At 48.4% G+C, this 20,807-nt stretch overlaps 3 protein-coding genes across 8 annotated transcripts; 2 read left to right on the top strand and 1 right to left on the bottom strand.

The window, feature by feature from the left end:
* Positions 1 to 9: 9 nt before the first annotated feature.
* LRRC45 (leucine rich repeat containing 45) lies at positions 10 to 11,246 on the top strand. 2 transcript variants are annotated; one of them, XM_066332223.1, is made up of 17 exons: positions 10 to 276; positions 830 to 891; positions 1,746 to 1,816; positions 2,133 to 2,311; positions 3,003 to 3,131; positions 3,679 to 3,791; positions 4,318 to 4,376; positions 4,496 to 4,573; positions 5,541 to 5,676; positions 5,974 to 6,051; positions 6,226 to 6,337; positions 6,486 to 6,556; positions 7,439 to 7,531; positions 8,114 to 8,206; positions 9,076 to 9,249; positions 9,342 to 9,489; positions 9,883 to 11,246. In XM_066332223.1, the coding sequence occupies exons 1-17, from the start codon at positions 51 to 53 to the stop codon at positions 10,077 to 10,079; spliced, it is 2,019 nt and encodes a 672-aa protein (XP_066188320.1). In that variant the 5' UTR covers positions 10 to 50; the 3' UTR covers positions 10,080 to 11,246. The 2 variants fall into 2 exon arrangements, with proteins under 2 accessions (XP_066188320.1, XP_066188321.1); XM_066332224.1 differs by lacking the exons at positions 10 to 276; positions 1,746 to 1,816 and having other exon boundaries at positions 853 to 891.
* RAC3 (Rac family small GTPase 3) lies at positions 10,003 to 17,099 on the top strand. Of its 5 annotated transcripts, XM_066332252.1 has the most exons (7): positions 11,917 to 12,021; positions 12,405 to 12,482; positions 14,112 to 14,183; positions 14,444 to 14,561; positions 15,189 to 15,251; positions 15,721 to 15,880; positions 15,991 to 17,099. In XM_066332252.1, exons 1-7 carry the CDS (start codon positions 11,987 to 11,989, stop codon positions 16,119 to 16,121), a joined length of 657 nt encoding a protein of 218 aa, XP_066188349.1. In that variant the 5' UTR covers positions 11,917 to 11,986; the 3' UTR covers positions 16,122 to 17,099. The 5 variants fall into 5 exon arrangements, with proteins under 5 accessions (XP_066188350.1, XP_066188351.1, XP_066188349.1 ...); XM_066332253.1 differs by lacking the exons at positions 11,917 to 12,021; positions 12,405 to 12,482 and adding an exon at positions 10,003 to 10,135; XM_066332254.1 differs by lacking the exon at positions 12,405 to 12,482 and having other exon boundaries at positions 11,895 to 12,021.
* DCXR (dicarbonyl and L-xylulose reductase) lies at positions 17,090 to 20,620 on the bottom strand. Its single transcript, XM_066332247.1, has 8 exons — positions 20,339 to 20,620; positions 20,175 to 20,272; positions 19,914 to 20,068; positions 18,657 to 18,699; positions 18,240 to 18,339; positions 18,043 to 18,107; positions 17,841 to 17,958; positions 17,090 to 17,379 (listed from the first exon to the last, which is right to left on the bottom strand). The coding sequence occupies exons 1-8, from the start codon at positions 20,394 to 20,396 to the stop codon at positions 17,276 to 17,278; spliced, it is 741 nt and encodes a 246-aa protein (XP_066188344.1). The 5' UTR covers positions 20,397 to 20,620; the 3' UTR covers positions 17,090 to 17,275.
* Positions 20,621 to 20,807: the final 187 nt, after the last annotated feature.

The raw sequence follows: 20,807 nt of genomic DNA, 5'->3' as shown, positions 1-20,807 counted from the left end.
TTCCGGGGGAAACGCGAGCGCTCCCAGAGTGGTTCCGGCGGCCCGCGGCCATGGAGCAGTTCGGGGAGGACTACGCGCGGCTGTGCGCGGCTGCCGGCGCTGCCCCGCAGGAGGCCGTGCTGCGCCGCCTGCGGGAGCTCGACGGGGCGCGGGGCCGCCTGGACCTAGCGGCGGAGAGCCTCTCGCTGCAGACGTGCGGCGCCCTGGGCCGGCTGCTGCCCGGTGCTGCGCCCGTCGCCGCGCTGGCGCTCGGTGACTGCGGCTTGAGCGAGGAAGGTACGCGCGGGGCCTGCGGCGGCTGCCCCCTCAGGCTGGGCCGGCGGGCCCGCTCTCCCTCCGGCGGCGGTGGGCCGGGAAGTCGCTCGTATTTCAGGCCGGCGCAGGTGCCCGGTCCGTGACCGTGTGGGGGGGTCACAAACCCCTCGGTTCTCCCTCCGGCGGCGAGGGTGGTTCTGCTTTTGTTGGCCGTGGGCAGACGGGACAAGCCGGCCGGTTGAAGTGGGCGGCAGTGAGGGGGCTCCGTGGGCAGCACATCAGTGCTCGCAGAGCCGGTCTAGACGTGGGCTTTTTTCAGGGCTGAGTCGGGTAGAGGCACAAACTGACAGGTAGCTCTCTACCTGGGTATCTTTCTGAAAATATATAAAGTCTCCTCCCGTGAAAGCTTGTGCTCACGCTTTCTAGTAGCAGTGCCAGTTTACCAAGTAATTTGTTTTTCGCAGCCACGTCTCCTAAGATGGCTGTTTAACAGGATGATACGCTGGGATGATACACTGCCACTTTAGGCAGAGGGTTTTGTAGATGAAATTAACATCTCTTTTTTTCTGTTCAGGTGTAAGACTTTTGTTGCATGGTCTTTGCTCCAACACCACAGTCAAATCTTTGGATCTGAAGGTGAGTCTGTTCGGATACAATTAAGAGTGTTTTATGGTGGAGAAGAAAAAAGGAGCACAGGCTTAATCAGAAATAGAACTGGACAGTCCTGGTGCAGGATTGTTCAACAAGATGCATACTTCTGTAAGGTTTGTGTTCTCAGGTGACTCATTCCTTGACTCATTAACACCATGTTACAATTTTCTGAAGTTACTTTTCAGTTTATCCATTTTTATTCAGTTACTCTATTTTGATAGGAGGTTATTGCTGTATATCTTTTGTCATGTGCTGCTTGGGTAGATGAGGTGTATGTAGGCTTTTTTTGGGGATTACTGTATTGATCAGTAAGTTACTAGCTATTCTACTTGTGTTCCTGTCTTTTGATGTCCCTGGGCTTTGAACTAAGCATCTGCCTTCAGATGTGATTGTCTCTCTCCTGAGAGTGACTTTCTGTCTGTATTCCTCTGGTATACAGCTATTTCCTTGAATTTACAGTCACAAACTGCATCATAACTTTCTTTTTCATTTGTGCTACTGTTAACAGAGCCCTTCTTAATGAAGTGTGGTAAAGTAGTTACGCTTATCTAGAATTGCCTTCTTCTGTTCCATTGTGGCCCATGCTGATCCTGTGCTATTTTGTGATTTTTGGAAGCTCTCAGTCATGGTGCCCTCCTAAGGGCAGTACAGATCCGTTGTTCCTCCAGGGTTTGTCATTTTGTGGAAGGCTGACTGACTGAAACATGGAACAAATGTTGATTGGACTGTCTTTGCCCAACTGAAATTAGCATTACAGCTGGGATGCATCTGGTGGTGTTTGTGGTTTAGGTGGACTGGGACAGGCTTAGCCTACTGATCACCTGGGGCTTCTGTTTCAGGGAAATAACCTGCGAAGCATGGGAGCTGAGGCTTTGGGAAAACTTCTTAGGCAGAACAAATCCATCAGGAGGTAAAAAAAATGTATCTGCCTATCTTTGTGCTCTTCCTGCCGGATGGAGCACATTTGAAATGGGTTGAGGGTGTTTTTTGTTGGGATAGGAGGAATGCCAAGTGGTGCAATTTCATGTGAGGGGTGGGACAGGCAAAGGCATGAAAACTGGAGGTGCTCTGTTGGAGGATGCTGGGCCCTGGCAGCATCCTGCTTGCTGAAACTGAAAACTCACAGAGCTGGGTGTTTGACCGGGTGTGCTGTGATCCGTGTGTCATTCAAGTTCTCACAGCTGTCCATTCACTCCACAAACACCAATCCTGTCTGCCTTCTGTAGCTTAACCTTAGAATGGAACAGCCTCGGCATGTGGGAGGAGGGCTTCTCCTTTTTCTGCCAAGGACTGAGAGCAAACAACGTTCTTCAGCGTCTGGATCTGCGCAATAACCAGATTAACCATCAAGGGGCTGGAGAGCTGGCCATGGCACTGACACAGAATACCAGTCTTCAGGAGCTGGGTAAGAGTTCTTTGCCCACACATATACATGCTTGCAAACACACCTGTATCTTTATGTCTCTTGTCTCAATTTCTTCCAAGTGGTCGGTATCATTCCCAATTCCTGTCGATCTGAAGTGCTTTGCTTGCTTTGTGCAGGGAGGGGTCACAACCCCATGGCCTTTGGAGAGTGGTAACTGAAACTGGAATTTCTGGAGCCAAAACTGCAGATGAAAAATTGTGTACTTGGAGCAGAACAGTCTTTAGTGGAGGAGGAAATGTTTTCATTCCTGTTTGTGGTTGCTCTTGGCCTGCCTCATGACAGGCTCTTAATTCACACTTGCTTTGTCCTTATATGGAATTTTCCTGGAATTTCTTTCAGGAGAATGTGGCTTTTGTTGCTGATTCTTTCTCATCCACAGATTCTGTCTGTGGAAGTAAGGCTCGTGAGAGCCAAATGTGAGATGCATACTTGTGTAGAATTTCAATTGTCATGGCTTCCTCCAGTTTACTAAAGATATAGCCTTGCCTTTCCTGCTTCGTCTCTTTCTCTCCCTGTCATTCATCTTGAAGAGGGTCACCTGTGTTCGTGCTAAGACCACCTGGGATTAGATAACCATGCTTGTAGATATATAAAGAGCATGAGTTCTCTTGAGCCCTGGGTTTTTCAGTAGGTATGTGACTACCATGGTGAAAGTTTGCTTTCTGTGCAGATTTGCGATGGAATAACGTTGGGCTTCTGGGTGGCCGAGCTTTGCTGAACTGCTTGCACAGCAACAAGACCCTGAAGAGGCTTGAGCTGGCAGGGAACAATGTTCCTGGTGACATCCTGAAAGCTGTGGGTAAGTATGATGCGTGTACAGTAATGAATCACTTAACTCCTTTCCCAGTTCAGCAGTTGGGGGATTATAGGTCACTTAGTGCTCCAGAAGAGAGCTAAGCCTCTTTCCTTCCCTTTCTCATATGTCACCTCTTCTTGCCCTTTAATGAGGACTAGTCAAATTGGAAGTTTTGCTGTCACCAGCAAAGGCAAAAAAATAAATTGCATCGAGTTATTAGAGATAGCTGTGCCATGTGAATGTGGGAGAACTTAAGACTTTTGTTCATAGTTTGCCTCTGATAAGCCAAGTTTTGATGTGGCTTACACAGCATATCCTGTGACATTGTCCTGCCCACAGCAGAGTTTAACAGCTTTCCTGAGGCTGTTTACACCACACACATGGCTCTCTTTGATCCTATCCCACCTCATGATGTAAGGTGGGACTCTCTCTACATGGGCCAGCCTGAGAAGGACAACCGTGGTCATCCTGAGTGCTGTCTCTTCCAGCAATTCTTGCTATTCTGTTGCTTTAGAAACTTGTGCATGTTCTCCTGCTCTCTCTGCATCAGAACAAGCCTTGGATCACAACCAAGACCGTGAGGTTATCCTGAGTGAGGCCCAGAGCCAAGTGAACATCCTCAGCAAGGAGGTTTTGAGTCTGAAGGATGAGAAGAACAAGCAGGTCAGCAGATATTGGCTGTTCACATGGGGTAACTGGAATCTTTTGCTTTCCCTTGAGGTCCCCATAGGACACTCAGTGACAGTATTACTGTGCACCTGAAGTTGCATGTACATTTTTATGGGCAGGCACACAGCATGGTTTAGTACAGTGAGTCCATCCTCTGAGCTAAGTTGCCTAGCAATCAAGTGACAGTATGAGTATGGAAGAATTCCTCCTGAACATATTCACTCTGGATTCTGGAGGAGTTTTGGTTATTTGTGCTTTCATTTCTTCTTTTGCAATTAGTTTGGTGTTTTTCAGATAGTGTAAACCTAGAGATCTGTTTTTCCATCATACACCTGAAGCAGAGTCTCTATAGCTGACGGCCTTATTCAAATGTGCTAATAAAACAATCAAGCTTCCAGTTTTTTTTCCAGTAGAGTGGCTTTACATGTCTTCAGCTGTTGCTGGGAAGAGAAGGATGAGAAATGTGAAGGTTTGTAGCTGATGGAGTTCATTTTCTCACTGAATTTTGCCTTGCTTACAGTTCATGGATTTTATGGATACTGTAGACAAGCAGAAAGAAGAAAGAGCCAGGAGTGAGAAGTGAGTTAGATTTCTAAATGTTTTCTGCTCTTTGATGACAGAATTGAGCACTTTTTATTTCCTGGCAGAAGTTACCCACTTTTTTTTTTTTTCCTTTTTTTTTTCTCTCCCAAATGTAGAATGTCTGCAGCACGAGTCAGCCAGCTGCAGGAGGCATTGGATGAGCAGTACTCCATTATGAATTCACTGAAATCCAAGTATGGAGGAGGAAAACCTTTGTCTTCCTGCTGTTTGTGCTGTATAAGCAGTGCCGAGCAGAGCTTCTAAGAAGGGGGATAATCTTGTAGGGTAGCTGGATTACTATTTTGGTTAGTTCTGCCGTAATATCCAGAAATTACAGTCAGATCAAGCCTTTGAGTTTGCCACACTAGATACTTAGCCTGCTTTTAAGTAAAATTACAGTGCATTGGCGTAAAAGCAAGTGAATTACAGAAGATGGGAAGAAAGAAAAAGGATTGTGCAGATGGGACTGGGACATGTTCCTTGCATGGTTTATAGCCTGGTAGGAATTCCTACCTGCTTCCCCTGCCAGCTGACAGTGTTCTCTGGGAACCACTGCAGGTATGGAGGAGCCTGGCTTGGGAACAGTGAGGAAGAGGAACAAAAGAAGTGTTCCTGAACAAAAGAAAAAACAAAAGAAGTCTTAGATTATGCAGAGCTGTATGCACTTGGCCATGGTTTGACTTCAAACACTGCTGAGCCTGCCTAGTTTAGTTCTGCCAGGTAAAGGCAGTGTTACTATGCCATGCAGTGATGTGGACATACCCCTCTTGGACAGGACAAGCAAATTGCCTCTGCTACCCACGTTTAAAGTCCTGTCTATTTTTAAACAGCTTTGCAGTGATATAAAATAGCCAACTTTGTTCTGTGGGAGCAGGTAAATCCTGGATGGGTCTGGGCAGGGAAAATGCCTCCTGGAAGACAATGCAGGGCAAATGCAATGGGCACCAGGACAGTGGGCCCTGAGAAGTCCCAGGTCGTTACAGATGCTGGTCCGTGGAAAGGTCAGCAGTGTCCTTTTCCCAAAAGCAAAAAAATGCCTCATTTAGGTAGCCTGATTTCATCTGCTGCAGGATAGACATTAGCACCTTGTACCAGACGGCATAGAGAGCTTACTGCAGTGTCTGCCTTGGAAAAGACTCCATAAAGTGCTTTTCTTTATAGGCTGCAGATGACTGAAGCTGCCCTGGCTCTGTCTGAGCAGAAGGTGCGCAACTTGGGAGAGCTGCTGAATGCCATGAAACAGGAACAAAACTGTGTGGCTGAGTCCCACTTCAGGGAGCTCCAGCAACAAAAGCAGGTGAGCTGGATAAGTACTATTTATGTTTGAGAGCAGAGCTATAGGTCGTAACTGGTTTGTGTAGATTTGGGGGATGCTGGATGCAATAGGGAAACATGATTTTTACCATGACTGGTTTAACTAAAGCCACCATGACAAAAATTCTGTATAAATTAGATAAATAGTTGCCAGGTATGAAGAGGAGCTCTGGTGTTTACAGCGTAGGTTGAATTTAGCTGGGTGTGATGTTGGTTGGCATAGGTTGGTAGTGCAAGAACTAGGGGGAGTACAGGTTTTTAATTTTGATTCTGTTTGCAGGAAGGTGCTGATCGGGAAGGCAGGCTTTTGCATGATTTGTCTGCTGCCAGCGAGAAAAATCTGCTGCTGAGAAACCAGGTAGGAAACCAAGTCCAAGTCTGAGAAGTGACACTTAAACATGTATAACATCTGCTCCATATATATGGCCTCTACTTTGATCCTCGGTTGGGTGTCTCTTCACTGTCCTGTACAGCCAACTTTCTCTGCTAATAGGAAAAGATAAAGTTTTGTGGTGGTAATTTCCTTATGTAGGTAGATGAATTGGAAAGGAAGTGCAAAGTTCAGCAGGATCAGCTCTTCCAGGTAAAACAAGACTTGACCAACACAACAGCAGAACTGAAGCTGCGGGCTGTGGAGGCTGAAGGTGAGTGGAGGAGTAGAAACATCTTATGGACACCTCTTGTTGGGATCATTGGTCCTGGGTCAACAGCTTTGGCAGACTGTGAAAAAGTATGAATACAGCTGTGTGGCAGGAATGCCAGTATTGTGATGTACCTGCTTTTAATCTGCAGAACGTCTGGAAATGGAGAGGAGAAGATTTAAACAAAGCCTTGAAGATATGGAATCCCTTCGGATAAAAGAGGTAAAGATGGGGTTTCTGCAGCATCCTGGTTTTAGTCTTTCTTTGGTCCTGACATACATCACCACTGGAGGTCATTGTTTGCTGTCAGATGCTCTTAAAAAAATTAAAAAGTTAGTGGGCTCAGATTAATTGTGGGAATAATGGGCCATTTCTTCAAGCAGAGCCTGACTGAAGAGATTGTAAGACTTTCTACCAGCTAGTAAGATTTTCTAGCTTTCAAGAGCATGGGCCAGAGTGATATGTGATGCTACAAGAGAGGCTGGGAGGCTGGCCTTTGTGTTGGTCTGTGCACAGAGGTAATTATAAATAAGAAATATTTTCCTGCTTCTGAAATAAATACATTTTAATGCTTTAATTGCTTATACACAATAAGCAGTCCTTTAACAGGGTTCAGCATGCTATTTCTTCTCTATTATGTTTCAGAGGGGGTTGTGTCTGAGTGTGGACAGGCCAGCAGACTACAACCAATTTTCTTTGCAGTGTTTACTGAGGTTTGAAATCTCTCCAAAATAAAATTGTACTAAAAGAGTACTGTGTAGATATTGAAATCTTCTAAGAAAAGTCACAGGTCAGGAAGATCACCAACATTACAACTAGAAAATGAATCTGTTGTCTCACTTGACAATGAGAGCTTGGACTGTATCTTCCTTGTGGCCTGGGAAGGATCTCTGTCTAAAAAGTCCCAGTTTCAAGAGGGTAGATTCTATTCGTATTACAGTTTCCTAGTTGAGTTTTGGGAAAGTATTTTTCTTTGCTGGTGGGTGGTCAGTGACAGGATGCTTCACTATTGTGGCAAGTAAGTAAGTAGTCCTGCTGCTTGCTGTGACAGGAGATGGGAATGGTTTTCTGTCACTTGCTTTAGTGGTTTCTACTGCTTTGCAGGTGGGTCGTATGACACAGCACATGGAGGCCAGTGAACGTTCCATGCACAACAGGATCCAGAGTCTGGAGGCCATCAGGGCATCTCTGGAGGAGGTGAGAAAAAGTGCTCTAGGCATGTTTGAACGCTCATACAGCAGTGCACAGAGAAAGCTGCCAGGAAAGCTTTGTGGAGTCTCCCACTGCAGACCTTTAAATACTGTCTTGTGCTGTAAGGAGGAACAGAAAACAGCAGTATATCAGCTAAAGTTATTTTTACTGCTTTGGACTAAGGAAGACGATTCCAAGGAGAAGCTTGTACGTTGAGATTGGACAAATACAAGGATTCCATTGAACATGGTTAGAGTCTTACTAAGATTTGATGTCATAGTTTCTAATTTTGTCACAAGTGTAGCATGTTTATCCATATCTATTTCCCCAGCTACATCAGCCACTGCTCTTTCCTGTTTCCTTGTTTTGAAAAGCTTTAACCAATACTTGCTCTCATATAAGTGAAATTCACATTGAATTTAGATAACGGTCTTGAAGTGAGGAAAGGTTTGTCATCTTTGTTTGCTTTTGCAGCCTCTGAGTGAGAACATATTATAGCCTGTGACTGGAAGCTGCTAGTGTTTTCTGGTCAGTGTTGCAGTGATGCAGCTTCTCTGTCTGGAATGATTTTCCATGTTTCTGTGGCAGGAGCTGAGCCAAGTCAAAACAGCTGCACTAACTGATCGAGGACAAGCAGAGGAGGAGTTGATAAAAGCCCGGAGTCAGGCACGCTTGGAGGAGGTAAGGACACGACCTGTCTGTGGGCCTGCCCCTGTGGGAAGGAAGTGTTTTGGCTACCTAGTCTATATTTTAGTCTTGGGGAACGGCTAAATAACTTCTCTCTCTGTTTGACTGACCCACAAATGTGGGTCTGTAAAGAAGGAGCCCTAAAAGTCTAATTTGAATTGTCTTCAGTAGTAACAGAACTGATGTGGATATTGTTGTGGCAGATTTAAGTTGCCAATGTCTGAAGACAATGACCAGGTGTTGATCCTTCAATTTAATGACAGCTTTCATGGGGTGGTCCTGTTTCTCTGAACTCTTGAGAAATTTCTTCAGGTGGCTGCTGCTTGTAGATAAATAGTCACTGTAGTATTGAACTCCGTGAAAATGGCGATGAAGTTAATATCCTGTGAAAGAGAGCAAGGGATGAGGAAAATACGCAAAAAACTACTAGAATATTTACTTACTTGTAACATCACAGAAGAAAAGTCTTCACTGAGTTACAGACATACAAATCTGATGTGTGAGACCTAGCAGTTGCTTAGCTGCATGCAGTGGTGCTGCCACTTGAGGTATGGAGATCCATTTGAGGTGTGGAGGAAGTGAAGGCGGAGCATTAGTTGTAAACACTGGCAGTGGTATTGGTGCATCTGCCAAGGACCTGTCTGTGTTTCTCAGCTGAGTGTTTTCAGTCTCTGTCAGTGTCCTCCCTGGCAAGAGGAAGCAGCTTGGAGTCACTCCTGAGTGCAAGGAGCAGGGCTGTGTCCTGTGCTTGTCAGTGTCAGTTGACTCAGTAAAGGGTTCACTGTATTAGGAATAAAGGGGAGAATCTCTTCACAGGAATGAAGTGGGACTGTTTAATTTTCATTTTCCTTTGTGTCTTACAGCAGCAACGATTAGAACACCTAGAAGAGAAGCTGCGGCTAATGACTGAGTCAAGGGATGAAGCTCAGAACTGCTGCCTTAAGCAAAAAGAAATGGTTGCTGAGGCCCAGGCCAAAGCCAAACAGTTGAGCCTGTATGCTGATGGACTCAGGAAGAGGCTGGATGAACTTCAGCAGGTAGTTTGGACTGGAGTAGAGATAGTCACCACAGGGCCAGAACAAGTTGCTAAAGTTGTGTGGTTGTTCATGAATTTGTCTTTGTGTGCCAGGAGCTGGACAGTAAGGAGGAGGAGAAAGTGACAGAGCTAAATAAGGTGAAAGTGGAATTACAGGAGCAGATTGGGCACCTGGAGGCTGAACGCACAGCCCAGGATGGGCTGAGAGAGAAGATTGCAGCTCTGGAAAGACAGCTGAAAGGTGATGGATGCTTTTATGCTTCTCAAATGGTAACACTGAATTACCCTGCATTGGGCCTGGAACTGAGCTGTGCTTACAGGTAGTGACAGCAAGTGCTTCCTGCCTGTGTGTACACCTATGAGTTGTGCTCTCCATCCATGTGTATTTACAGGGATTCCTGTCCTCATTTTGTAGAGACCAAGACTCAGATGACCACCCAAAGTTGCACAGCAAACGGAATGTTTGGATTTCCTGCACAGTGTAGTGTGCACGCTGTCTCTGCAAAACCTCTCATGTTGTCTCATGCAGCTCCTCTTGTGTCCTTGTTGACCATACCACTTCCATTGCCTTTGGCCTTTTCTTATTTATTCTAGGGATTCCTTGACGTTCTTTACTAATGCTTCTTCTTCACAGTCCTATCCAGTAACCACCGTGAAGCGCTGCTGGACAAGGAGGGTGAGATCTCTCTGCTGCTGGAGAAGCTGAGAATGAAGGAAGCTGAGATCTCCAGGATGAGGGAAGAGGAGGCCCAGCGAGCAAGTTTCTTGCAGAATGCCATCATGGCATATGTGCAGGGATCTCCCTTGGGAACCCACAGTTCTAGGAAGTGAGAGCATGGCTTAATGGATCCAAATACCTGCTGTCAGGGAAAGAGTGAGCAACTCAGGTACAACTCCTCCTTCCTAAATGGGGCAGTTTTATGAGAGTGTGGTGATGCAAAGGCTTGGAAACAGACAAATACTCCTGCTATTCAGAAATCTTCCTCCTGATGGCATAAAGGAGGAAACAACCGTCCAGGCTTGTGGGTGTGAATCCACGATATGGAGCCCCCTCCCCTGCACTGCCACAGCCTGTTGGTGCAGGGGGTTAGTGGTTACTGGGGGAGTTTGTATGTTTCCCGGCAGGGTCCTGGTGCAGCATTTGTTTGGATGCCAGGACTGTTCACAGACAAACATGAGAAAAAGTGACAGGAGTGTTTACAGTTCTCTGTGGGCTGTACCAATTTGCCTTGCTAATGAGATCCTGAAACTGCTGGAAACACCAGATATTACCCACCTGTGCTTTTTTTTACACAGTGTTTACAGACAGAAGCAGAGTCTGATGGGGCCCTCTCTGGCCTGTTTACCCTCTCTGCTGTGGCTCTGGCTCTATTGGTGGCAATAGGTGCACGTTCAGAATAGACAGCAAGTGCTGTACCAAAGGGCTTTGGGTGCAGTTCTGTCCATGTCCTTGTGGGACAGCTGGGCTTTGGCAGTGGTGAAAGGGTGAGTGGGTGATTGGCTGTCAGCATCTGTGCTGCTTCACTGTGAACTGCAGCCCTTAGCTGTAGATGTTGTGGCCAGTATTGTTACAGGATTTAGTTTCACTCTGGCCAGTGGCAAAACTCTTCTGGCTTCTCAGAACTCCTAGAACGGAGTGCTGTGGCCTTAACCGAGGGAGGAGAGTTGCTTCTGGTGTGACACCAGGGAGTTGCTTCTCAGAGCACAAAGGGGAAAGGTGGTTCCTCTCCTGACAGCACAGGTCCTTGCATGACCTGGAGAAAGGGAAGGGTTAAGAGAGTCTGAATAGGAGAAAGCAGGAGCTGTTGTCAGGGCACCCGTATTGAACCCTGAGGGAGTTCTTCCTGTGAGTCTGGGGTGGGAACCTATCTTAGAGCATATATTTTACAAGACACCTGGAAAATGAAAGCTTCTGTGTGAACTGGTTGCTTTGTGTTCACGATTTTTTATATTGGGTTTTGCTCTGCTTAATAAAGAACTTTTGCATTTTGCCATTAACACTGGACAGTGGCAAACTGGATGTTTGGCTGATGTGCAGGGTGGGGCCTTTTGCTGTGTTCCTCTCCTGAAGATCCTGTCAGCCTGCCCTGGAGCTAAAAGGCTGTTATAGGTGGATAAGACGGGGATATGGTTTTGCTTCTGGACTAAGATAAAAGCAAAGAAGCTGGGAAGCTGTTCCCTATCATAACGAAGAGAGCCTGGGGCAATAGCTGCTCTGTCTGTGGCTGCTGGGCAGCACTGCAGACCCGCAGGTAAGGGAAAAGCAAACTGTTGTTTTCAGACAGGGCCACTACTGTGGGCACCTCTGTTCCTGGTAGGGTACCATGGGGAGCTGGGGGAAGCCAAAAGCCATCTTCCTGAAGGATTTTGGCTACTCCATCTTTGTTCCTCAGCAGCTCTGGGTAGAACACGGTGAACTGTGCAGCTACAACGTAAGGAGGTTTTAAAGCTTTGTCCTTGAGCCTGTGGGCCCTAATGCAGTGCCCGGCTCCGAGCAGCACCCGCCGCTTCTTTCGTGGGGCGGAGCCGCCGCTTCTCATCCCCGGTGCCGAGGCGGGGCGGCGTGTGGCCCTGGCGGAGCGGCGGGGCGGGGCCGCCGGGACCCTCGGCCGTGCCCGCGGCGCTCGGCTCGGCTCGGCTCGGCTCGGCTCGGCTCGGCTCGGCGCCGCTCCGCTCGGCCCCGCCCCACCCCGCGGGCGCTCACTGCGGCGCAGTCGCGGCGCCGCCATCGCGGGCAGATGCAGGCGATCAAGTGTGTGGTGGTGGGCGACGGGTGAGTGCTGGAGGGGCCGCTCCGGCCGCGCCCCGGCCCCCGCAGCCCCGCACCGAACGGGCCCGGCGGCGCCGAGGGAAGGAGGGAGGGCTGGCCCGGGCCTGCGTCCCGGAGAGCTGCTCGGCCGGCGGGAGGCCCCGCGCCGGGCGGCGATGCTCGGTCCGGCCTGGATCGACCAGGGCCTGGCTCGGGTGGGGCCGGGCCCGGCGGGAGCGGGGCTGGCGGGCCGAGCTGCCGTTCAGTCCCGGCGGGAGATTGGGGCCTTGCCGCCGCCCGCGCAACCCGGCCCTGCTCCTTTCGTAGTTCATCAACTTGGGTGCTGCTGGCTAGCAAACACAGGCTTCTCTTGGGTTTTACGTTTGCCTCCTTGTTGTTTTATTTAGGTGCCGGTATTTTGCTATTTTTCATTGTACCTGCTTTATTACTGACAAGAGTCGTCCCGAAAATCTTGATGTTCGCAGGTCTCGTATGTCCTTTTGTTGATTGTTCCGAGGTGAAATGCTTAGCTCTCTCTGATTTCACCACATGCTCCTTGTCACGCTTTTTGCTTTTTCCTTTAGGCTCTTCCTAAATGCGTTTTTTGGGGAACACATCTGCCTCCAAGATCCAGGCATGCACTAGGTTTATGCTGCTTTATAACTTTCCTAGCTCATCCTCATATTTTTCCTCACAATTCCAGTTTGCTCACTGCAGCAAGAACAGAGCTGAGGTATTCAGACCTAAATGTGAACTGGTCTTAGGGAGGAAGCAGACTTCCCCTTTCTTGTGCATGCCACCCCCTCAAATACACATTTGCGATGAGGTCTTCCAGGGTCTGGCCTGTGAGGGCTAAAGAAGGGAGTAGGAGAAAGCATAGCCTTATTGCAGAAGGGAGAGGAATGACTGGGAGCTCAGGATGTTGGAAATGGAGTTCAGCTGAAGGTTTGCTCTCTTGTGTTTTGCCTTAAGACCAAATCAACAGTGCAGACTAAAAGAAATTGGAAAGACATAGATACATAGGTTTTTTTGAATTACAAGCATCCCTGTTTGGTGGGAAAGAGAAGTCACAGTTGAGGAGGAAAGTTGGACCAGTCAATGTAGTGGTTCATGACAAAACTTCTCTCTTCTCAGACCAAGGGGACCTAATCCAGAGGAAAAGTTGTAATAGTGGTTCATCTTCTGTGTGCTTTCTGTCATCCTGGTGTGTACAGGGAATTGTCAACTCTCTTCCTCTCTTCTGACATCCTCTCTTACATCCTTCTGGTAGCAGAATTGAGTAGAGGATATGCATTTCTGCTCCTATTCAGCTGCACCCAGGCACCTCACAGCCAGCTTTCCCTGGCACTGGCACTCAGTCTTTTTCTAGAAGGTTGTCTGCCATTCACAACTTTGTCCAGGATAAAGAGATTGCTTACACTGCTGGTACTCTTCTGTTCTTACAGTGAAGCTCTCCATTAGGAAATCTACAGGACTAGTTAAAGTCTATGTGCTTATGCTATTGCCAGCGAGCCCTGGCCTGGTCCTTGCCAGCTGCCACTGCTGGGCTGACCAATCCCACCAACCTTTAGCAAAGCCCTGAGCCAGTATTTTTATCCTTCTTCACTAATCTTTTTCCAAACAGACAGTGATCAATTTTAAAGTCCATTTTTGTTTATGGAAACTTACTTTTTCCCTTTTGTATTTATTGATACTGAATTCCTGTATCTGAGGACCTTGCAGAGTTCTGCATTGTTGCATATTTTTTAAGCTCACTGGTTATCCATTTTGCTAAATTACCATGCAGCTATTGAGCCCAGTACACAACCCTAATTTATTCCCTCTCTTGGTTCATGGAGCAGCTGTATTTTGGCTGATGTGTTGCTGAGGGCTGAACAGGTAGGGAAAAGGGAGTGGCAGAGAGCAGCGTTAGGAAGCGCTCAGGCAGCAAGGTGCATATTTTGGGTTCAGGCCATGTCTGCCACAGGTGGGGAATTCCAGCCTGCAACAGGCTTGCTTTCTCACATGGTAACTTTTTACCTAACCATGTGTTTTTGTAGGAGAAGGGTGAGTTTTACTGCCTTAGTGCTCCATGCTGTACCCTTCTTTATGCTTGTCACTCTTATCCTCTGCAGAGCTGTAGGGAAGACCTGCTTGCTGATCAGTTACACCACAAATGCCTTTCCTGGAGAATACATTCCCACCGTGTAAGTAATGGCCTTAGGCTTCATTTGATCTGGATGCATGTGTGTGTAAAAGTTTGGTTTGTATGTGAGGAGGTGGCTGTTGCAAATCAGACTGTGAACTTGACAGGTAAGGCTGGTGCTGTTGCTGTGTGTGTGAGGAAGGCAGATTGTCCCCACTGGAACTGTGCTGCAGTATCCTTTCCTGATTCACTGCCCCTATGAATTATAAAGAGGTGAAGGTCTCCACAAAATTGTCACTGATGGGCACTCCTCATTGGCAGGTTTGATAATTATTCTGCCAATGTGATGGTAGATGGAAAGCCAGTGAACCTGGGCCTCTGGGATACAGCAGGGCAAGAGGACTATGACCGACTGCGGCCTCTTTCCTATCCACAGACGGTGAGTGCTGGGCTTGGACTGGCTTGTGACTGGTCCCTCTCAGAGACAGGGGGGCTCCCAAGGACAGGCACTTTTCTTTCTTTTGAGGAAATTCTGAGATCCTGCAGCTACACCCATAATTCTGGTTGTTTAAGAAGTATCACAGCTGATTTTCTCCTAAGAGGTCGTCTTGTTCTAGTCTTTTCTTTGTAATGGTCTTTGAAAAGTTATGGGTGCCCCAGGGAGGCTCAAGTAAAAGGAATGCTGTAGGGTTGCTGTGCAGCATAGCGAATTCCATATTCCCATTTTCTCTCAGCAGAACAGATCCCCATTGGGCTGTCCTAGGAGTGTTTCTGGGTTTAGCAGTTCCTAAGCCCTGTGCTGCTGATGGAGCTCTTAGCACTGTTAACGTGTTTGAGGCCTCAAGCTCTTAACAGATGTAGAGCCAGCATTGTGAAAGATGTAATCATACACTCAAGGTCCATTCCTCCCCTCTCTGAATTAGTTTAACACCCTTAGTGGGGAAGAATTTCTTAAAGCCACAGCAGTCCTTGCTTGTGGGAGGAGATTGTCCTTTCTCAGGCTCCCTCTGCAGCCTTCCTTCACTCTGTTTGTTTCTGCACAGCTGACCCTCTTGTTTTTACACAGGATGTTTTCTTGATCTGCTTCTCCCTTGTGAGTCCAGCCTCCTTTGAGAATGTCAGAGCTAAGGTAAAGTATTCTCCTCCTGGGTGAAACAGTAGAAGGGAAGAACCAGTGATGCTCCCTGCCCCACCCAGCACCACACCTACAAGGCCAAAACTTCAACAGTAATTTTTTGATGAGGGAAAATCATTGTCTGCAGGTTTTAAGTGGGGCCTGCTTTTTGTCCGCTACTTCTTTGGCTAAGTTATTGCCTTTCTGAATCTGTGTTATAAGATAGGGGATGTCTTAGAAGCTAAAGTACAGTTAAGGGAAGTACTGTGTGCGGAATTGGCTGGCATTGTCTGTTAGGATTCTGTGTCTTACATCTGCACCAGTCTCTTTTAGCAGAACATATTAGAACTGTAGGCAGCAGTATCCTGTTCAGGTATCGCCACCATTTCAGTAGTGAACCTCTTCATTCCCAATAGTAAGAATGCATCCTCATGATTATGGCCATTCATATAACTACTTTTCTTATAATGCCTCTGTGTTTCAGTGGTATCCTGAGGTCCGACACCATTGCCCAAATACGCCTATTATCCTGGTGGGCACCAAGCTGGACTTGAGGGATGATAAGGACACCATTGAAAGGTTACGTGATAAGAAACTGGCCCCCATCACCTATCCCCAAGGCTTGGCCATGGCGCGGGAGATTGGTGAGTCTCATGAGCAGGCAGATGTTCATGGCATTGAACTTGGTGAGTGGGTGAGGGACTGTGTATGGTGGTAGAACTGGAGTGGTCGAGCTGGAGCTCTCTTTCCCCAGGGTCGGTAAAGTACCTCGAATGCTCTGCCCTGACGCAGAGGGGCTTGAAGACAGTCTTTGATGAAGCCATCCGGGCTGTGCTCTGCCCACCACCTGTGAAGAAGCCTGGCAAAAAGTGTACCATGTTTTGAGGGCTGTGGCCTAGGTATTGGCTCAGCATGCTGTCATCCTCTGACAGATTGCATATTAAGCTGGGTGTTTTTGAAGGGGGCTGGGATGTGTAGGGCCCTTCATCATGTATGAAGTCAGTGTTTTTTAAATGTCTCTTTGATTTAACGTCAGTGTTGATGTGAAGGGGCAGTGGGGACAGGAGACCAGCTGGGGACTATACAGCCCCCAGGGGAGGTACAGCGGGGAAGGCAAGGTAGCTCCTTCGGGCAACAAGCTGTTTTGGCTCTCCTGAACTCCAAGTGGAAAGGGCTGAGACATCCATCCTATTCTGGAAACACCTGTTTTCAGCCTGCAGGTGAAACAGGTGGTGAACATCCTGGTGGGAGTGGGGAGGGAGCTGATTTCAATGGTGCTGAAAGACAAGAATAGCTGGGAGGGTGGTAGGGTCTCCTTGCCCAGCCTGCTGTGGCTAACAGTTAACAAACTGGTGCTCTAGCAGAATGTTTCCTGAGACTGTTAAAGAAATCATAAGCAGCCCTGGAAGGGGTCAAAGTAAATGACAAGCTGAAAAATGAATCATTAGGTGCTTTATTGGGTACTAGCCAAACTCTGTGAGTGAAACAGCTCTGTGCAATCAATGCATTTGCCTTTTTTGTGTGTGCACACCCTAGGACAGCATGGTGCTGCTCCCCCCCATTAGTCTTTAGCAGGGCCTCCCCCCAGAATCCAGTCTCTGCAGAGCAGGGCTGGCGTTGTTGCCTCTATTTTTTTTTCCTACTAAAGACAACAAAGGAAGCAATGAGGAGTCTGCTAACTTCTTTCCCTTCCCACTGAAAATGCAGACACTCTGTGGATTTGGATGGAACAGGGAGAGCTTCTGAAGGGTTGGGGGGGAGGGGGGGGAACAGGGTTGGAAGAAAGGTCCAATTTCTAATCATCATGTAGAGTGACAAGATAAAACCTTATTTGGTGCAATAAACATTCTCCATGAAGGTGTATGTGAGCTTTATTATACGGCAGCCTTGCAAAGCTGATTTTCTGCCTCACTTCTAATACAGTCTTCAGCCCTGCTGCCCCTCCAGCAAGAAGTCTTGTGTCACTGTTTTCTATCCAGTTTACATCTAGGCAGTATTCATACGAAAACTGAGGCCAGGTGCGAAATGTGGCTATCATCTTAAGAGACAAGAAAGCCCCCGTCAATCATCAGTGAGCTGCCAGTTGTCATAGCACTCTTGTCACTCAGCAGGAAGAGAATGCTGTTCACCACATCATCCACTTCTGCAATCAAACACAGAGAATAGCTGATGCCTGCCTCAAATTGTACCAGAAAAACAAGCACCTAAGAAGGTCTGCCTTTGACCTCTACAGGTAATTAGAGCCAGAAAGTGTTTCTGCCTTTCAGCTGTGCTTGATGAAGTGTCTGGGACAGTGTGGCTGAGAGCTGGACATCAAAGTGTCCTTGTGATCAAATGGTGCTTAGGTTACAGCAACCACTCAGTCAGGTTTATGAACAACAGAGTAAGTTCATTTCACTTGTCCCAAGATGAGGCTGTAGAAAAAGCAAGAGGAGGGTTGATTCTCACCCTGTCATGATAAAATACTGCAGGAATTCAGCCAAAAGGCATTCAACAGCACTGTGACTTGACCCAAAAATCAGCAACTTCTGGTTGTACTGTTAGTGAGAAGGAAGGCTTGGAAAAACATGAGAGCACAGCCTGGGGACAGACTACATCACTGACCTGCAAACTTTCCCAGGGGAATCCGATCAATCATGGCAGCAGATTTCTGAGGGTCACTCCAGTTAATTCTCCCCATGTCAGTCATAACCACGGTGGGGTTCACTGTGTTCACTCTAATCTGTGACCAGGAGCAACAGTCAAACTCAGCTGCTGTGGTTGTGCTCATGTTCAGCTTTCACACTTTTCTCTCTCAGACTCTTACCTTGTGAGGTCCCAGTTCCAATGCCATTACTTTGCTCAGCATATCCAAAGCACTTTTTGTGGAACCTTGAAGAGAAGAGGAGGTATTTAAATGCATAGCACCTGGTCTGGAACACATGGGCAGCCGGCCACTTGGTGACTGTGGGTCTTCAGCTGGTCAAAACTGAGAGGGGCACTGCTAAAGCTGCACACACTTACAGTAAACAGCATGATCCCTCAGTGCACGCTTCGACGCCTGGCTGGAGACATTCACAATAGCCCCTGGCACCCCCTGTGCAATCATCTGCCGAGCAACTATCTGGGAAGGGGGAGAAGAGGAAAAAAAACCCAGAATGCCAGAATCCTAACAAGAGAAATCATTATTTCACCCCATAGGAATCTTGCTGGGCTATTATGGTAGGCCAAAAAACCAAAAACATCTGGAGGAAGCAAGTCCTCACTGCTTCCTGCTTAGAAGAGTCAAAGCAAGAGTGTGAAGGGGTTGTACATGTAGTTGTCAGATTGACTTTGGACTGCAGTCTTTTTAACCCCCACAGTGGACACATACCCCTGCTATGTGCAACAATTTAGTCACTGCTATTCATGGAGGCAGCTGTAGTGATAACTCTTCCTCACCTGGGAAACATGAAGCACAGCCCCAAAATTCACATCAAGAGACCTACAAATAAATAAGTCAAATTTAAGTTAGAGTGCCTGGGGAGCTGTTTTGGGAGGCAGCAGAGGATAAGTGCTGCTTGTCTCTTGGAAACACTGGTGATACTCTGGGACATGGACAGAAGTGCCAAGTTGTCAGGAGAGCCAGAATGGTCAGCTGGGATCTCAGCAATGAACCAGAACTGTCCATTTGCTGCAAGCCTGGCAGTGTGTGGGGAGATGCAGGCATGCATCAGGCACATTTTGCACAGGACTCTGCTTTTATGCAGCCTAATGGAATTCCTCTGTCAAAGTTTAAACAGAGCCCTGGGCCTCAGCCAGGGCAGATGACTCTTAGGTCAAGTAAACCCTTCATACAGATTGATAAAGCAAAGCTGCTTTAAGGTGGGTAGAGGCAGCATTTCTTCTGTTCACACATTGTGCTTCCTTAGTCAGACTTCCACCTGCCAGTTCTTCAGAATGATCTTAGTAGAATCCATACATTTGATGTTGTAGTCACAAACCTTTATTATAGATTCTCAGCACCCATTTTTAACACAGGGACACAGCATTACCCATTTTCTCAGAAGGATGTGGACTCAAGATAGCCTGTATCCTAAAGCATACAGCAAAACTGGAGCTTTTCAGAGGAAAAAAAGATGTCATGTTACTGTACTTAGCAAATTCAATTTCCCACCATGACCACTTTTTGCTTCCTTACCTGACTTTGTTGTCTATTTCTGAATTGTCTTAGCAACACCTGCCTTTCAATTTAACGGAGCTGGAACTAGACAGGAAGCTCTGAGCTTGATGAGCAGCAAAGGCACTCTCCCCTCATGCCAGGGGGATGGCAGGTCCACCCCACCATTCTGGAAGTGATACTGCAGGTTCTGGCTACTTAGAAATGGATACAAGAGCCACTGCTTTGTTTCCTTTTGCTGTTTAAGGGGTGAAAAGTGACGATATAAAGAATGAGAAGACAGTAAAAGAAAAAGGATAGATGCAGTAACAATCGACCAGCACTGAACATTGCAGGTCAGCCTGTCTGGTGTCTCTATACCAGTTGCCGTCTTTGTTCTTCCCAGCTGCTTCCCCTCTAAAAACATCCTTTTCTGGAAAGCTCTGCCACCGTTTTTGATGTTCGCAGCTTTGTGACTTGAGAATGCCTTGGCGGGCATTGTCGGCCCCAGGGCTCTCGGTGGAGCTGCGGTCCCTTGCGGGCTGGGGCCGGGAACTCACCGCTGCAGCGCCGAGCGCGTCACCTCCAGGAACGGCTGCAGCTCCGCCACCGCCGCGTTGTTCACCAGCAGCTCGAACGGCCCCGCCGCGCCCAGCGCCGCCTCCACGGCCTCCCAGTCCGCCAGGTCCAGGCAGAGGGGCTCGATGCCCGGGCACTGCGGCGAGGGCAGGCGCCGTGGGCGGGGGGCCGCGATGGAGCCCGGGGGCCCGCTGCGGGGCCATTGGGGCGGGGAAGGGCGGCAGGAGGAGGGGGTCCGGTACCTCCCGCGTCAGGCTCTCCAGGTCCGCCGCCGTTCGGCTCAGCGCGGTGACGCGGGCCCCGGCCCTGCTCAGCGCCACGGCCACGGCGCGGCCGATCCCTGCGGGGACACGGCGTCAGACTCGCCCCGGCCCGACCCCCGGCCCGGCCCTCCGCCCGCCGTCACCTTTGCCGGCCCCAGTCACCAGGGCCCGCCGGCCGCGGAAGCTGAGAAGCCTCTCCATGCTTCGGCTGGACTGTGGCCGGGGCGGGCCCGGGGCCGGGGCGGGCTCCGGGAGCGGGGCGGCTTCATAGGGGAGCGAGCAGCGCGATCTCTGCCCTCTCCCGTGGCCGGGCGCTGCCCGTCGCCGAGGGAACGCAGCACGAAGCCCTCTGCAGGCTCATCCAGCAAGAGAAGCACGCAGAGGTGAAGTTTCGTGGCTCTCAGTCTTGACTGAAGTATCATTTGAGCGACCACAGAAAACCAGGCTTTATAGTCTGATGAAAAAGACCTGCCAGCTCGGCCCCCTCGAGGTTCCTGATGAAGATGACAACTAAAATCGTCAATACCTCAATTCGTTGACTGTACTCTGTTGAGAAGCAGGTGCAAGGATTCTTCTCATCCATCCCTGTTCTCCACATCCCCGTCCTTGAGC

The sequence above is a fragment of the Sylvia atricapilla genome, chromosome 18 (assembly GCF_009819655.1).
Source record: "Sylvia atricapilla isolate bSylAtr1 chromosome 18, bSylAtr1.pri, whole genome shotgun sequence".
Classification (NCBI taxonomy): domain Eukaryota; kingdom Metazoa; phylum Chordata; class Aves; order Passeriformes; family Sylviidae; genus Sylvia; species Sylvia atricapilla.
This window is presented reverse-complemented; position numbering and strand designations above follow the sequence as displayed.

Coding starts and splice junctions, on each gene's coding strand:
- RAC3 (XM_066332252.1), top strand. CDS start 11,987: ATGCAGGCGATCAAGTGTGTGGTGGTGGGCGACGG. Junction 14,184..14,443: donor GGAGAATACATTCCCACCGT/GTAAGTAATGGC, acceptor CCTCATTGGCAG/GTTTGATAATTATTCTGCCA. Junction 14,562..15,188: donor CTCTTTCCTATCCACAGACG/GTGAGTGCTGGG, acceptor GTTTTTACACAG/GATGTTTTCTTGATCTGCTT.
- DCXR (XM_066332247.1), bottom strand. CDS start 20,396: ATGGAGAGGCTTCTCAGCTTCCGCGGCCGGCGGGCCCTGGTGACTGGG. Junction 20,273..20,338: donor GGTGACTGGGGCCGGCAAAG/GTGACGGCGGGC, acceptor GTGTCCCCGCAG/GGATCGGCCGCGCCGTGGCC. Junction 20,069..20,174: donor TGGAGAGCCTGACGCGGGAG/GTACCGGACCCC, acceptor CCCTCGCCGCAG/TGCCCGGGCATCGAGCCCCT.
- LRRC45 (XM_066332223.1), top strand. CDS start 51: ATGGAGCAGTTCGGGGAGGACTACGCGCGGCTGTGCGCGGCTGCCGGC. Junction 6,338..6,485: donor GCGGGCTGTGGAGGCTGAAG/GTGAGTGGAGGA, acceptor TTTAATCTGCAG/AACGTCTGGAAATGGAGAGG. Junction 7,532..8,113: donor TCAGGGCATCTCTGGAGGAG/GTGAGAAAAAGT, acceptor TTTCTGTGGCAG/GAGCTGAGCCAAGTCAAAAC.